A 17,292-nucleotide genomic window follows, 5' to 3' on the forward strand; every position below is an offset into this window, starting at 1 on the left:
TTAAACCCCAGCTTGTTTTTCATTCAGAAACTTTGAGAGCCTTCAACAAGTGATAAGTCCCAAACAGCAGACTAAATATGATGTGGAGGTCATGGGAAAGTATTGCATCATCCTAACAAGGCAAGGGCTCTGCATGCCGATTATGTATTTAACGATAATGCTGGGATACAAAATTTAGGAGGGTCACCAAAAACATATGTCTCTAAACAGCCTTCTACAAAAAAGAAATTGGGTACGTATCATAAAGAATAAACGATTTATTTTGATCTTTTTGGTTTTTACAAATTGCATTCGCAATTTCGGTTGGTTCATTATGGGATAGAAGAAAAGATAAAGATGATTCATAATCCTACACAACGTATACATAATTTTCTTTGAAATGCACAGTGATCTTAGACGATGGCCTACACGGAGCCATGGCTAATGCCGACCTGAACACCAATGTCTCCCTCCATGATTTGGGGGGTAGTGGCTCAATGGGCCTAGCCTGGGTGCGCATTGTCTTACGGTGATGTGTGCTCTTCTCATTATCTCCAATGCTACTTGCGCAGACTTGTCAGGGACATGCGGTGCTCACCATACACAGCAGACATGCGATGATGAATTTAGCATACTGCAGCATCCTCGGCCATCATAAAACAAAACACATCTCTCTGCTCTTCTTTGCTTGCCTCCGTTTCCACAGCAGGACGAACACACTGGACACCAGTCCACGCACCAACACGGACACAACCCAACAGTTGGGTGTGCCTGTGCATCGTCACTATGCAGGTCTCCTCCTAACACAGGGATAGCAGTATCCACACGTAAGAAATGCTGCCACCTCTCACGCAGACTGCGTGTCATGGTGGGAGGTCAGTTTCCATTTGATTGCCTCTCGTCATCCAAAAAACTGATAAGTTTTCATGCACAAATATTTTAGCATTTTACCCATTTGCACACACAAATTAATGGGTAGATAATCAATTGATAGAAATAGTTTTTAAATTTTTTTTGGCAAACCTAAATAAAAATCCTACTTACAGTAGAGATAATATCTTGTTTGAAGTTTTTATGAGTCCTGAATTGAAATTCTTAACTTTTTTAAGTAGCTACTTGTACATAAATGCTAACCATGCCAAAAAAATGTTTTGCATCCTTTATCGCTAGCATTAAGGAAATAGAAATTTCTAAACGAGTGATATTACACGAGGATATCAATGGGCGCCTAGTGCTAGAGGAAAAAACAGTCCCACTACAAGAGTACATACCGTGGTACTCTCACTCAAAGAAGTTCCAAATGAATACTAGATGGTTTTAATGCGGTGGCAGTTAAGAAATAAACAATGTAAACAGATGTGAAGCACAACTCTTCACCTTTTTACTGAGGGCACGAGGTGTGCGCCCAAAAACTATCCGACCTGCATTGTTCATAGATCTCCGCATTGGTGCTAATCTTCATGGTCATCCGGGCCATGGCATCATTCTTCGAAGTAGTCCCCATTTGATTGAACCACATGCTCCCAGCAGTGTTTCCACATCTTAAAGCAGTTCTCGAATGCAGATTTTCGAATGGCCTTCACCTTGCGCGTCCCATTACTCCATGTCATCGAACCACTTTCCTTTAAGTGCCATTTTCAATTCTGGGAACATCCTCGAGTCGCAGGGAGTCGGGACAGTGCAGACAGAGGCTGGCGAACCCGTACAATCTTGTGTTTCACTAAAAATTGTTGCACGGCAGAACTTCAACGTAATATTCCTTGTTGATTGTCTGACCTCTTGGAGCAAATTCGTGGCGCACAACACCCTCACAACACAAAAAAATATAGTTAAAAACACAGGTTGGATACTTTTGGGACACACCACATGTTACTGCCTACATATTACACATGAAATCTGCTTGTTTAATTTGAATTGCTGGATTAGTCGAACATATGAAATTCTAATGAGTAATTTTCCTTCCACAGTCCCATTTATTATCTAGTACATAACATTAATTCTCCAAAATTCTAAATATTACTTCTCAATTCCAATTTTTTTTGCCAGAATTTCATTGATTTCAAGGGTTTCAAGGATGGCTGGCCACCCTGTTCAACAATAAATCCCTTATTACAAGTGCTCAAATAAAAGGTGCTCCAATGATAAAACGTCGGACACTATCTTTTAACTACATAATCCATCTCCGATAAAAAGATCATGCACCTTGGTTCCAAGAACGCACCATGTGGTTCCACATCAAGTTTTATCCAGAAATACGAAATGTTTTCAGGGAGTTACAGATTGTTTCTTCATAGTAACACTGGAAACTACATCATATACCATGCACCTTAACAATTCTACGAAATATATTCATGGAAACTTCAAAGACCAGAAAACCATGCAACATAACATAAATTGCTAATCAGTGTTAAAGTTGATAGAAATGTAATGACTGAAAAATAAAGCCATACAACTTAAGCAAATAAATTATATAAACATTGATGTGAGTAGAATTTTTCAGATTTCAACAGGCTTCTATTAGACAGCTTAAATACCTTCAGCGTGGACTCAAATATGTTGAGGTTAGCACTTCCAGATTTTAATACATACATTTTTTGGCATTAATAGCATTCTTGAGCTAAAAATTTAAAGCAATCCTGAATTGTGGTGTAAGTATAGGGATTCGCAAGAAATCACATATAGCAGGTGCTAGTGCTTTCCCAGAATTACGTACATAGATATTTCCCAAAGGCTTACTAAACCAGCACACTTTTATTTACATCAGCTGTTATTCTTGCTAGTTTTATGAGTAATAGAGCCTATGCAGCCCCATTGAAAGTAATATGATAATGGCCTTGAAGACCCTAATAATGAAGCTCAATACAGCATCCCATGCAAAGAAGAGTATTTGTATAATGCAATCAATTTTTCACAACCACATACACAACTGTGTACGCCAGTTGCTACTGCATTGGAAATTTTTAGCAGAAAGTGAAATTTGGACAGCACATCTTAATTTTTAAATTTCATCAGTGCACATTCTGCCTCAAAGCAATACTTCATGATGCTTCAATGATAATTCAAATGATATTAATATTCAGGCTTAAAGACCGGAAAAGTCATCAAAAAATACCCACGACTGCAATGTTAATAGTCTTTAAAGACACTTGTTTCATTCTTTATGACTACATCATTCTTTGTTTTTGCTTAAAAGACCCATGTTTCTTTTGTCTATGAATACATCATGCATTTTAAACTTGGATCAGTATGCATGGCTTTGAGGTGAAGGAAAATTGGCACTGCAATTTTTTACAAGGGACACCAGAAAGTGAGAAGTCCTCATTTAAGCACTACATAGTTGTGAAATTGCGACTACCTTCCAAATAATCACCGCAGAGCACTGGCTTGGTTTTAAGCAGGATTAGCTCCTGGATGCGAAGAATGGGTGCTATGCTACATTAATAATTTTCACCTGATTTAACATCAAAAATTAAAATTTTTCATGTTTTCCTGAATTCAAAATCATTCAACCCTTTTAGTGCCAGCCTCTTTTCCCTGGGGATACGTGAAAAAAATGCCAGGGTTGTTTTGTAGAATTTGTAGGTTTGCACTAGTAAAGTTGTGTAAAGCCAAATACGAACGCGTTTTAGCTAAATTTTTTGTATACACTTTATGTAGTTACAGATACAATAAAGAAGTCAATAATTTTGTCATCTTGTTTACACATTTAGAAGAAAAATTATAAAATTTCAAAAATTTATTTTTTTTTAAATTTAAACTTTTACTTTCAGAATAGAAAATTTGTCATTAATATTTTTTCATAATTAGTTTCTACCACTATTACTTAGCTCACACAAACAATTTAATGCTTCTGGCATTACTTTTTAAATACACTAAATATAACGAAATATGTACACAAGTCCCACACACGTAATCTTCCCAGGAATCAGCCGCTACTTCTCCTCTATCCAAATCTTCTAACAGGGAACTCTAGGAAGAAGATATTCTTTGTTTTGATAAGGCGAGTCCAACAGAATGAATAATTGAGTGACCATTGTCACTGCTAGTCTTTCGTAAGCAACACCAAAAGGGCTTCCATGGAGAATCCCATACCAGAGCAAAGATAAAATGTTTCATTTCCATTGAAATGAATTGGCATATGTCACCGGAAAGTGTTTAGGTCAAGAGGTACGAGGTGTAAATAGTGCTTGCTACAAAGACGACCTTATAGTAATTCCAAGATGAGCTTGTACGAAATGCAGAGATGCATGATAAAATGCAAGCTTATACAAAAGCTTAGATTGATACGGCAATCGCTGCACAAGAAAAGAACATATGCTACAATGCAGAAAACTCCTTTGGTTCTTCTAACCAAAATGTGAACTTATATTTCATTGTCATCATGGAAATTGGTCAGCAGTGATAAGAAAGCATAACAAACACTCAAACATTGTCTACACAAGCTTTGCGGCGCACAGAAAAGTAAAGAAGCGAACAAAAAATTATCTGGCTGATAGATGCCCGCTGGCACTAAAAGGGTTAAGCCAATCATGAACATGAATGACTTCGAAGACATGGTTTTGTTCTTGTAATAAAGCAACCTAATTAAGTATTATTTAAAGGATAAAGTAATCACCAAAATGAAATGTCTGTGTCTCTCAGTGCAAAATGATAATTTTCAATACTTACAATCTACGGCATGCTTTTCCGAGGCCTGAACATAGAGATATAAGGGTCGCTCGCCTGTATTCTTGGCCTTTTCCTCAAATGTCATGTACCTTCCACGAGTTGAAACTGCAGCCCCTGCAGAGGGTGCAGAAATGCAAGCGTTAACATTCAGCAGCAGCAGAGCCTCCTCTCAAATGAAAGAAAAATGGAATAAAGTCAGCGAGTCAGCAAATCAGCATTGCATCCGCAAGACCTGAAGATGACACGGGAAAGGTATACCACCAGCACTTAGTTTGAGTGCATTTAACCTAATCATATAGAGAACCTCTAAACTCTTCGATGGCAGGCAGGCCCTAAATTTCTTGGGTCAAAATTCAAATTCATGAGTCAAGTAAAAGTATTCTGCAGGAAATAGTACATTTTCAGCAAAAGAACACCGATGAAGAAGTCCAGCAGCACTTATTAGTATGAAGAAACAGTTAAAAACGATATATTTAATTCTCTGATTGTGAAGCTAAGAAAAAACACTTTCCCGGAACACTGCACCTGAATAACTTGTAATTTTTTTCTTTAAAAACAATGCAATTCATTAAAAACATTCCTTTGACCTTACTAAACTTCAAACAAATATTAAAATTGATTAGCTAGGCACTGAAGGAACCATTATTTTTTCTTGAGTTAATAGTACAAAATGGGTTAACTAGTGAATAACCTTGTGCAGGCCAACAATTTGGGAGATTAAAATCCCAAAATACGATGCATCTTTCCAACAACTTAATTTCCCATACATTATTCTCAGATTTCACAAGTCACTGCATTGGTAACATGTTTTATGATACTCCTGGCATTTAATTTTTCTCCAGGATGCAGCAATCTTTCTAATCGTGTTCAGAATCAATTATTTTCATATATGACCAATGACCAACTATGTGAAAGGTACCACCTCACATTTATCACAGTCACAAATCTCATATATGAACTTCCATGTGATAAAACACTCACCGATGCACACAAATATCTTTTTCAGATTTCTCACGAGTTTTATGCTTGTCAATACTTCTTGATAATTGACCACAACATTGAATGTGCCTCGTGTATTATGAAGACATTACAAAACGTTCAGAGAATTATCTCAGGGCATTTAGCCTGAATAAGTGAGTAGGAATTTTGATCAAGAATAACCAGAACACATATGAAGAGTTTCCTGCAATGTAATGAATGGATATTCATGTTTAATGTAGCATCCACGATAACGGGCACCTTAGTACGAGTGGTGGTGTAAATGATTAGAATAGAGAATAAAGATGAGGTTGGTGGTCCTTGGAAGTATTGTGGAAGAACACTCACTTAAACGAGCACCTCACAAAGGGAATAATCACCGATTTGCTTCAAAGGGAGTTCTTTGACGATATTGAAAGATTGCCCTTCATATCAATAAATGAAAAGCAATGGCAAAGAAGTATTTAATATAAGCCATGCATGACCCCAATTTACGGTATTGTGAGGCTTGGTGAAGCAACTAGTGCCGACTTAAAGGCAGCACAGACTTCATTGGTTACTTCAAGAAGCTCATAGATTCCGAGGGTTACTTGCCACAACAGGTTTTTAATTGTGACGAGATGGGTCTCTTCTTGAGGGAGATGCCAAAGCAAACCTACACATGGACATGTAACAACGGAGGAGAATGCATTGATCGGCCACGAGCCAATGAAAGGCAATCTCATGCTAATATTTTCTGCCAATGCAAGCGGCAATTTGAGAATTAAACCAGTTTGTATACCATTCAGAAACTCCAAGAGCCTTCAAGAAGCATAAAACCCCAAAATAAATGCGATGTGGTGGTCATGGGAAACTGTTGTATCGTACCATTTGAACAAAGTAGTAAATGGTTTCTGTGGGCGGCAATCGAAAGCTATGGTCATTTGCACCATTATGAATGGATGGGAAAGGAGGAAGGGCGGGGAGAAACCCGTTAGCTTACCCTTAATGAAAGGTGCCCAGGGGTCCGCAGTTTAACAAACATCCTATCTGATGGATGGATCGAGATACCACTAAAGAATATATATCTGCTGTCCCCAGGGTTCCTGTGTGTATGAAGCATCGCCCTATTCAGGTACTGGCTACGCTAGTAATTTATTTAATCATAATGCAGAATCACATTTTCACAAAACTTTTACATGTCTGCAAAAGCAAATGTCTCTAAAAAGCTTTCTAGTAAAAAAGAATATGGAATGTTTCATAAATAATAAACTAATTAATTTGAAATCTTTTTTTTCTTTTTACAAATTGAGAGTGTATTCCAGGTTGGTTCATTCCACAATAGAAGAGAAGGTGAAGATGATCCTTGATTCTATACAATGTATATATTATTTTATTTGAGCAATACCATGTGTATAATTTATCTCTTTTGGCATGGAACACATTATTGCATTTCACATTAATTTGTACCGGACAAATTGTTTCACTAAACAAGTGTTTCGCTTTACAAGAAAGATTACGGAACGACTTATACTTGTAGAATGAGGCTCCGAAGTATATGCAGGAAAAGTGGAAAATAAACAATTCAGAGAAGGCCAAAATGGAAAACAATATTTGAAAATATGGAGGAGCCATGTATAGGGCACTAAAACAGCTAATACCCAGTTTTAAACCAACTGCTCAAGAGCAGGCATGAATTTAAAAATGCCAGGTGACTGAGGAAGATTTGAAATCTCTCACATTTAACTTAGTGAATTTAAGAATAAAGTAACAGACGAGAGGTAGACATCAACAAAATTCATAAATTAGCAATGATGACCAAATACCATCTTAATTCCAATCAAATCAAGAAAATCATGAAGAACAAATTGCAGACAAAAGGAAACTCAACCAAGAATGGTTCTCCAATGACGGAGACTTCAGATTATGCTATTGACACAGGAGACAAAATACTTGGAAAAATAGAAGAGAAATAGAATTTGCATCGTAAATGATTAGTAGGAAGGAAAGCCAGTATTGGGAAAGCATTGGTTCAGGGAGGAGATAATACAACTAATTGAAAAGAGAAGAATGTAATGAACTTAAGGAAAAAAATGCTATCAAATAATTAGAAATAAAATTAATTTGCCAGAATACAAGAGAAGTCAGAGAAATGTGGATGAATATGTTAGCAAAGAAGTAAAAATAATACCAAGTGGAGAGGTGGGAGCCATCCATCATGCAAGGAATAAACCCCATGGAATATGAAAAAAATTCTAAACAACTTAGAATAAGGGTCGGAAAATTTAATTGAATATGAAGATAAAATTGAGGAAATTGAAAGGATATCCGGAATGAACATTCATGAAGAAAAATAAGATCCAGAAGACAATCAAGGGGATATCACACTGACATTGACCATGGACATTCAAGGCTTCAAGGCTTTTAACTTCAACCCCATAATCAGTGATGATGCTTCCACTAACATCTGACAAAGATCAGGAGGACTGACGTCAATGATACCAGAGTCCTTTCAAACCAGACTCAGTAAATATTTAACAATAGATAATACATATTTTCATAGGTACTTGTTATAATTTATAATCAATGTGGAGAACACACCAATGGTCTTCTATCGAAATGCATGAATGCAAGGTTTATATAAAAATCATCAGTAACAATTTTTTCCCAACGTGTTCGTGCTAAATTCATCCTCCCAAAGTTCTTGGCAGACGACCAAGAACTGAGTTGAGTGTCTACTTGTGAAGACCTTCTGCAACAGCATTGCAACGATTCCCCAACCTCCTTGCAGTCCCGACTTGGCACCAGGACATTATTTCCTATTCCTAAAGGTGAAATCCTCCCTCAAAGGACGACCCTAAATGCCGTCCAAGATGCTGGCACGTGTGCCCTTAAGGACCTTTAGGAATCTGCCAACCAGGCAGCCTTTAAGTTGCGGAAAAATCGCTGGCAGAAGTGCATCAATGCTCAAATCTGAAATAAATTTATTGTTCTGAAACTTAACGAGATACTTTTAACACACATGGGATCTGGATGATGCAGTGGCTAATGTACAGGCTTCCCACCAAGAGGGCCCGAGTTCGAATACCAGCGGCGGCAGATATTTTTCAGTGGTATCCCGATCCCTACTTGAAGTGCTTTGTGGAGAGCACTTGGAGTGAGTACGCTGTCCGTCGTATGAGACGTTAACCTGCGGACCCCTAGGCACCTTTTGATAAGACTAGGCTAATGCCGACGCCGGGTATCTCTCCTCCATCCTTTCCTGTCGATCCCTAATGGCGCAAATGACCCCAGCTATTGGTCGCCTCACCTAAATACTACTACTACTTAAAGTACACACATGTAATTACCACTTAATGAAGTTAAAATTCCCACAGGCCTTTTAGTGAAAAATTACTAATGGGATGTATGCACATTTTAAACATTTCTCTGTGCATGACCATTTGAATATGCAGTATCAATGAACCACAATATATATTCTGGAAATTCAAATCTCGTGTGTGGAATTATAGTCAAGTGAGCTATTAAAGCTAACCACCACAGCCTTGTTTTCATCATATATTATTTTTCCTTACACACATCTTTTTTAATCAATTGCAACATTAAGCCATCAATTTTAAAGAAAAATCACATTAAACATTAATATGCCTTGAAAATGAAGCTTAGAATTTAAAATTAATTTTGCAGAACCCTCTGTGTAGAAAATTACAACATATGTCATTTAAACAATCAAGAGGAGTGCCACATCTCACACATTTACACCCTTATAAACACCAAATAAGGTTTTAATTCGAAGGATTTCCAATTGGGCTAAATTTAAATCTCTTAATCGTCTTATTACACAAGTCACAAAAGGGAAGCTAGGACATCAACTAAAAGCAATGGAATCGTGGAAAAAAAATGTTAGCAGAAAGAAGAAAAAAAGCAATAAGTTAATCAACTATCTGATAAAAACCTAAATGTAGGTGAAACAGCTCTACTTCTATTTTACACATGTAGATAATTAAAAATCAGTCGGCGTCTATTGTAGTGACAAAACAAGATAAAGATTCACCTGCCCCTCGGCTTTCCTTTAATCATTGTTTCCACACTGTCCTTACCTGCTAATACCCGTTCGTCTTTAGTCAGAGCAATTTTTTCCACCGACTGAATGTGCATTTTCTTTGAATCTCATTCAATTCTTGAATGAAGACTTTTTAACTTAAAAGAGCTTCCTGCATGCAAATTATTTAAATTACCGAGGGATACCTTCCCTTTGTTGATGAAAATCAGTTACTAGTAGAAATTACAGATTCCGGTGTGATGTGGTGGAACAGTTCCATAATAATAAAGATAAAAACTATTAAAAGTTTCCACTTAAAAAAGATTTTGTTCTGACTAGCATCAATGTACTACATAATTTTCAAGTAACATGAAAATTATATAGTACATATCCACTTTTATATAATATCTAACATGGTAGCAATAAATTGATTAGACTTTTCTTGCCTTTTTCAGCCAGCATGTCTCTCTCTCTATACATATATATATATATATATATATATATATATATATATATATATATATATATATATATATATATATATATATATATATATATATATATATATATATATAATTATTATTATTATTAGGTAATCTACCAGTTAAGGTAGGTTTTTGGATGGACACAGCTCCTAAATAAATATTTTGTGACTCCTAGCAAAACACAACATCCTACTCTACATCAGGTCCCTCTTCATCTCTGAGTACTTTCTTCCTCCCTTCATCCCATCCAACATCCCTATCCTGCTCCTTCCCTTTCCTCTTTTGCCCAACACTCTCCCCTCTATCACAGTCTTCAACATCCCACTGCCGGTCAATACCCCCTTTATCCACTTTTCCTGCCTCCATAGGATTTCTCCCAACAAACCCCTCTCTTCGCCCACCATACCAAGTACTTCCTCATTTGTTTTCTTCTCTGTCCATTTCACCTTCTCCATTCTTCTCCACTCCCACATTTCAAAAGCCTCCAGTCTACGTCTATCCTCCTGCTTCAATGACCACGTTTCCGCGCTGTACATAGCTACGCTCCATATCAAAGTTTTTACGAGTCTTTTCTTAACATCCTTACTCAACGTCCCCGTCATCAACTCCCTTCTCCTTGTGAAAGCCTCTTTGCCTAGCGCAATTCTTCTCCTTACGTCCCTCCTACTTTGACAGAGTTGGTCCTAAACACTACCGAGATACGTAAACTGTTCTACCTGCTCAGTTTTTGCCCTCCTATTTTAATGTTTAGCTTAGCCTTTTTCTTTCTAGAAAATTGCATAACCTTTGTTTTATTAATATTGATTCTTATTCCATACCTGTCGCAATGAATTTCCAATTCACTCAGCAATGCTTGCAATCCCTTGGCTGACTGAGAAACTAAAGCTTGGTTATCAGCGAACAAAACTGATTTTACAAATTTCCCGCCCACTTTCATTCCTACATTCAGTTCTTCCCATGCCTCTTTAATCATTTCCTCAGCATACAAGTTGAACAGCAACGGTGATAATGGGCAACCCTGCCTTACACCCCTTCCTAACACTGCCCATCCTGACTCCCCATTTCCCACCCGCACCTGAGCAGTCTGAGACATGTACAGGATTGCCCTTTATCTAAAATGAATAACCCAATTTGACTTGCATTTAATAGCGATTCTGGTGTTACATGCAATTAATTTTCTAGCAATTGTATATGCTATGGGAGTAAGAACTTTCCCTTCTTGAAAAGAGACTTTGTCCTTCCACCAATGTTTTATTGGGCACGACAAAGCTTATGAGCACCTGATGATGACTTTCTTAGTCGAAACCTAGGTTGTGCATAATAAAACAGTGATCCTCCAACCACCTCAACCGTCTCCTCGTTCCTACAGTCAAAGGGTATCAAAATAAGGACTCTCTTAAGCAGGGAAGCAAACAGAAGAACTGGAAGGCAAATATTTAAAGAAAATAATAGTAAAATATTATGGAGCATAGTTGAGAACAATTTGGACACTTGGTCATTGTGGCTAAGGAATATTAACAGTTCTGAAGCTTTTGAAGGTCGAAAATGAAAAAAAAAGAAAGAAATCGAGGAGTTGAAGACAAATCAAGAAGTACACAATGGCAGGGGAGTATAACAGGCTGTTGGAAGCAATTGAAAGAACGAAGGAAAAGTGGATGTAAGGTTTCCTGAGTAGCTATTGAATGTTGAAGATTGTGGCAAAATTGGAGAGAAAGGACAGATGGAAGAAAAGAAGGCATGTCAAATGGAATGGATGTGGAGCAAATTGAAGGACTAGATTTGAAGAATGACTGGCGGCATAATGGGGCATAATGCCCATACCATGCCAAAGACAATTTCATGCTAGGCAGGGATGGATAAGTAGAAGTTGTGAAGTGTCTGAGCCCACCAAAATACTACACTGATTGGTATTGATTATAATGATAATCTGTTTTCAAAACACTGCATTTATAGAACCTACAGAAACTCTTCATAAATAACTGTTTAACGATTGAATTTCCTTCATTCTATAAAATTATTTCCAGGAAAATGAGCTATGAAACTAATAGGTTTCATCTCTTTTCAAAATAAGCATTCAAATTTCCATTTGGTGCAACCATCAAACATTCTATTCAAGTCCGTGTTGAGGCTTTGCATCATAACTTCACTCTCCTTGGGACCATTCAAGAATTACCTAACAGGTTCACTGCAACCTAATGACCACCAACCCCCTTTTCCCTTGAAACATGGAATAATGATCTGGCTAACTCAAAACTTGTACACTCTGAGACAACTGACCATGTCTTTTCCCCATAACCATGATGTAATTTACAAGGCTGACATAATGTCAGATGATATATACACACACACATAATTATAAGAATTAACAATGCTTGCTGTCCTCATGAACTACTACTTTTGTTGGAAACAAAAACAATTAAATAAAATAATAATAAAGACAATATAACGATGTTTCCATTAAAGGTTCTTTTGATAGATGAGAGACTATTCACACCAGCTCAACTATTCCTCTAGGGTCAAAGGAAAACCAGGAAAACATTTCATTCTGACTCTTTTGTCACAGCTTTATTTGCAAAGTTACTTGAACTATGATAACAAGTACGTTTTAAAAAGAATAAAATACCAAAACACTTTTCTCTTTGATATATTCGGGATCCAGGCAGTAAAAAATGGCAGGAAGCAAAGGGTAAGATAGATTTCAGAGCATATGTTCAAAGTGTATGACAACTAGAATCCTCAGAACACTTAATCAGGAAGGAAGTGCAGGGAGCACCATGGTTCTAGCACATTGAAATTCTACCACAATGAATTCATATCCAACAAGAACTATTCCCGTGATCAGTTGCAACATGGTAAATGATAATTTTCAATTGACTCCAAATGCCTGAAAATTTGTGTTTCTCAAGATCACCTGCACTCTTCCTTCCTGTATCTCGGTGAGAGCCAAAGTTTTCATGCAGAGGGTGACACCCCAAAATATAATTCTAGCAGGAGGAGGTTAAACACCTCGCTGAATTCCTTCTGATTACAATGGTGGCTATGGAAACGGTACCTTCATCATTCTTTCTCAAGTAATGAATGATGAAGTTTATTACTCTATGGTCGTAACAGGCCTCAATCAGGTCCCCATGAACAAACACAATGATCAATTGCTTCACAGTACTCAAGTCAGCCTTCATTGGGCACTCTAACGCAGTAATCCCACAACACTGGCATACACTGGCTACATGATCCTGACCACTGTACGTGATTGTCCAGAGTAACTTACAACCTCCAGATACACGAAGTTTTTCTCCATAATACTGATACTAGAGTAGATGGTAAAACTGTATGATGTTTTGCTATGAGCCAATCAAGGAAACATAAGAGAAAAAAGTAATGCAAAATAATTTGTTTCACCTTGGCCTTCCATTTGCATTCCGTGGCATGGTGTCAGCACCCCTGCCTCCACCCCCCCCCTTCCAATGCACATTAAAAATGCAAAAAAAAACACTCCATCCTCAAACTGCGTTGCAAAATACTTGAATGGTCCATTTGCACACATGTCACCATGCTCATTTGATTAGAAGCACTGAGGTTATTTCTTTACTTAAGCTTTGAACAACTGGTCTAAAAATGCATCCATATAAAAATGCTCCCACATCATTTGTATTAATTATTGAACGTAGAATCCTTCTATTCATTTTCTAAAATCTATTCAATCTCCCCCTATTCTTTCCTTAGTTGAGTCCACTGATTAAAAAGCTATTCTTTTTAATGAAGCTAGAGGTCAACTGTGCATTAAGCAATACACTAATTCTTATTGAATAACTTCATATTGAATGAGAAACTGGAACTTAACTTTTCAAAGTCTTCTCCTTTCCGTTCTATGATTATGAGCAAATAAATTATGTTATTATTTTGGATTATGTAAGACAATGATTTCGGTCCATTTCATAAGAAATTAAAACTTAAGCAATATAGTCCACGACTGCAAGAAACATGAAAACGCAAGTCAACTTTAATATCCATACGTCGCACTGAACTTCGTGAGTTCTGCATGCGCTGTAAACACTAAGTCTTTGGTACCGGGTTAAAAATTGTTGGAAAGCAATACAATTAAGCAGCAGAATGTGATTACGAACCAGGGAAATCTTTCAAGCATACTCTTGAACAAGTACTTCCCATTAGTTGATTTTGCAATTTCAATTGTAAAATAAATGCATTAGAAAAGGGCATTAGAAATATACATTCACTGAAACTGTGAATGAATAAGTAAAAGTACTCGAATAATTGTTGCATATGATGATGAACAAAGTTTCTACCACTATACATTACCCACTATTGACTATTTCACTTCATTGCTACCTAATAACTGCTGGTATTGGCTTTCAATTAAGTCTCAAATATACTCCAAAAGACAAACACTTCAAATTAGTTCGAAAAATAAACTCATGATACCTCTCAATGAAGGCAAATGATATTTAACATGAAATCTACTTTCATTCTGTAACTTATTGTTCATATTGTGTTATCGTTATACTTCCTACCTGATTCCAAGCTCGACTCTATGCACTTAACACTTTCAAGTACAAGTTTTTAAAATTCCTCATAAGGGCTCTAATCCTTTCCGAAGAAACTGAAATTGGAATTCGAATACATCTGCATAGTATGTGGCAAAAAATCGATTCAATTTCACAATTCGTGAGGAGGAGAACATAGGGACATATAAGACTTAATGAGGACTTTCTCATTAAGAGAAATCATTCAAATAAGTTCATAAGAAGTAGGGCCAACTTCCTATGTGATTAAGGAAGCACAACACAAAAATTGAAGAAATAAAAAAAGTTAACGTTACCTGAATACTTATTTATTTCATCCTGTGTGTGTCCTCGCGTCAACAGGTTTCTCGCAGAAAGAGGGGCATCATTGATTTCAACCTCTGATGTGAACAAATCTCCTGCAGATTTCACATTGGAGCCCTGTTCGAAGGTATGTAACTACTTTCAAGATTAAAAACTTCTTTCCTTCGATATAAAGCTATACACACTGTGATAAGTTAAGAAACATTCACTGCAGCTAATTTGGTCACAAGTTATCAATGATACTATACCAGTTTAAAAAAGTGATAATTGAAATATCCCTACTCGTAACTACTGATTAAAAATATAGGAACATTACAACTACTTCAATTACGAGAGGAGTATCGGTTTAAAAAAACAAGGATGCTTAAAACCAACACGACTGATTAGTTCAGCCTGTGTTCAACAAAAGCGATAAACAAGCTATTAGTTATAATTACCTTGCATTTACTCACAGCCGAAGGAGGTGGCTTAAGTTTCCCTTTCGCAATAAGCATAGCATTTACTTTGGCGGCAGCTTCAGCGGCAGCCTCTAGGCTACTCATACTGTTCATATCCCTGAAACATTCATTAAAGGGTTTCATTTGTCGAAACTAAACCGAGGACTTCGGTGAACAACTGCACTTAAACTAACCTTCTTCCTGGATTTCCCACATGAACACACACATTTTTTACTCATTTTTAATAAAACATTGCAATGTATATAGTTATTATTTCAGTTCTATCACTGGACGAGATCATTATGCTTACTATCTACCACATATTCTTGTGGAAATACCTCTTCAAATGTTTTGGAATTCGTTCCAAATAATTACAAGCACACATTAACTGAATGAAAATGGCAATACTGTACTCAAATAAGGACGTAGAGTTGATTTTTGCTGCTATTATTTACGAACTAGGTAAATATAGTACATCCCAATAATGGCCGGTGGAAAATTAGGCCAGCACATATCGATTGTTGCTTTCGATCACTTTCGCTCCACTTCGATTCGTAGGTGGATATTAAGGACTGGGGTTCGCTGTCACTCCGCCAGGTGAACTGAACTTGGTCCAGGAGGATTTTGGCCCACAACTCCGTCTCGGCCGGTAGCTGCGTTTATATAATTTTCTACGATATCATCTGTCAGCTTCAAAATATGAAATATTTATCAACGGCATTTGAAATTTTCTGAAATATCTAGATTAAGATAGGTAACTGAATTAATCAAGATAACGTGGTATAATCATTTTGAAATGGACAAGCACCCGTCCAAGTCCACGAAAACTTGTTCTATTAACCAACCAAGGTTTTAACTGATTACACTTTTTACTTCTTTTCACGAACCCCACTTTCTCCTCCCCCCAAATATTAGAACATTTATCTGCCGGTCCTTCAACTTGGATATGTATGAAATTTGTTTTCTCCGGCGTGACTGCGGAATTTGCATAATATATTGAAATGTAATCATTGAATTGTAATACCGCAGCTAAAATAAAGTGTGTGGAATTACAAAGTCAATAATTTCATTTCATTGCATATGTATGGCTGGTGATGAACATTTTCCTCATCTTGCAAATGACTGTGTGAAAAGCCTAATCCCGGGTCGGTCAATTAAAATAATTTTGTGAATATCCTGTCAAATTTTTCATTCCTCCTACGAAGATAACGAAAATCTACCAATTAACAACTGAAAGTATTCAGTGGGTGTTAACATTTTTTAAAAAATAACGCTAAATTGGTCAGAGGCTTGTTATGCCTTTTAAGTTATTTTGAGGTTACCTCTATATGTGGAATACATAATTATTATTAATAATACATGGGTCAATTCAATCATTAAATACATAGGTAAATTCTATCAATTTAGTGTAATATTTCTCTTGGGGGAAAATATTTGCATTTTGTTCTTGAATGGCGCTCTATTTGAGAATTAAGAATTTAATTGGTCACGGGATGTCTAGGTTTCCGTAGGAATGTAAGCTATTTCTAATTTACATGTCTGCAAACATAACCCCTGCAAGAGAATCAAATGGACTGAAAAATGCACAACTGAACTTTTATTTGGGTAGTTATCCACGTAATAGGATTGCATATTCCATAGAGAAATAATATTTGAGACGCTATAACTAAAACTAAGATTTAATTGCAAGCTGCGTAGTAGACATAGCCACAGTTGTCAAACAGAAGGTTGGTGTGTCACGAGAGGGAGTGGTTGAACCAATAAAAAGGCTAACGACATGTAAATTTCCCACATCTGGGGACAGTTTCATTCCCTGTACCGCCTATAGTTTCTCAGGGATATCTGCTACTCGAAAAATTGCCCAGGAACAGGTAGAACTT

The 17,292-nt window shown here is 36.8% G+C and overlaps 1 protein-coding gene across 4 annotated transcripts in view; it reads right to left on the minus strand.

Moving 5' to 3' along the window:
• Positions 1 to 15,936, minus strand: part of LOC139695049 (KH homology domain-containing protein 4-like) — a 102,608-nt gene extending 86,672 nt beyond the window's left edge. For 2 of the 4 annotated variants that reach the window (XM_071593651.1, XM_071593649.1), the window contains exons 1-4: positions 15,607 to 15,935; positions 15,413 to 15,530; positions 14,969 to 15,110; positions 4,648 to 4,761 (exon numbers count right to left, since the gene is read on the minus strand). In XM_071593651.1, coding sequence (XP_071449752.1) covers positions 4,648 to 4,761; positions 14,969 to 15,110; positions 15,413 to 15,526 — 370 coding nt within the window. In that variant the 5' untranslated portion in view covers positions 15,527 to 15,530; positions 15,607 to 15,935. Of the gene's footprint in view, positions 1 to 4,647; positions 4,762 to 14,968; positions 15,111 to 15,412; positions 15,531 to 15,606 lie in introns of all 4 variants that reach the window. The other 2 variants (XM_071593650.1, XM_071593652.1) reach the window with 2 other exon arrangements.
• Positions 15,937 to 17,292: the final 1,356 nt, after the last annotated feature.

The sequence above is a fragment of the Hetaerina americana genome, unplaced genomic scaffold, assembly GCF_022747635.1.
Source record: "Hetaerina americana unplaced genomic scaffold, ioHetAmer1.1.p SCAF_6, whole genome shotgun sequence".
Lineage (NCBI taxonomy): Eukaryota > Metazoa > Arthropoda > Insecta > Odonata > Calopterygidae > Hetaerina > Hetaerina americana.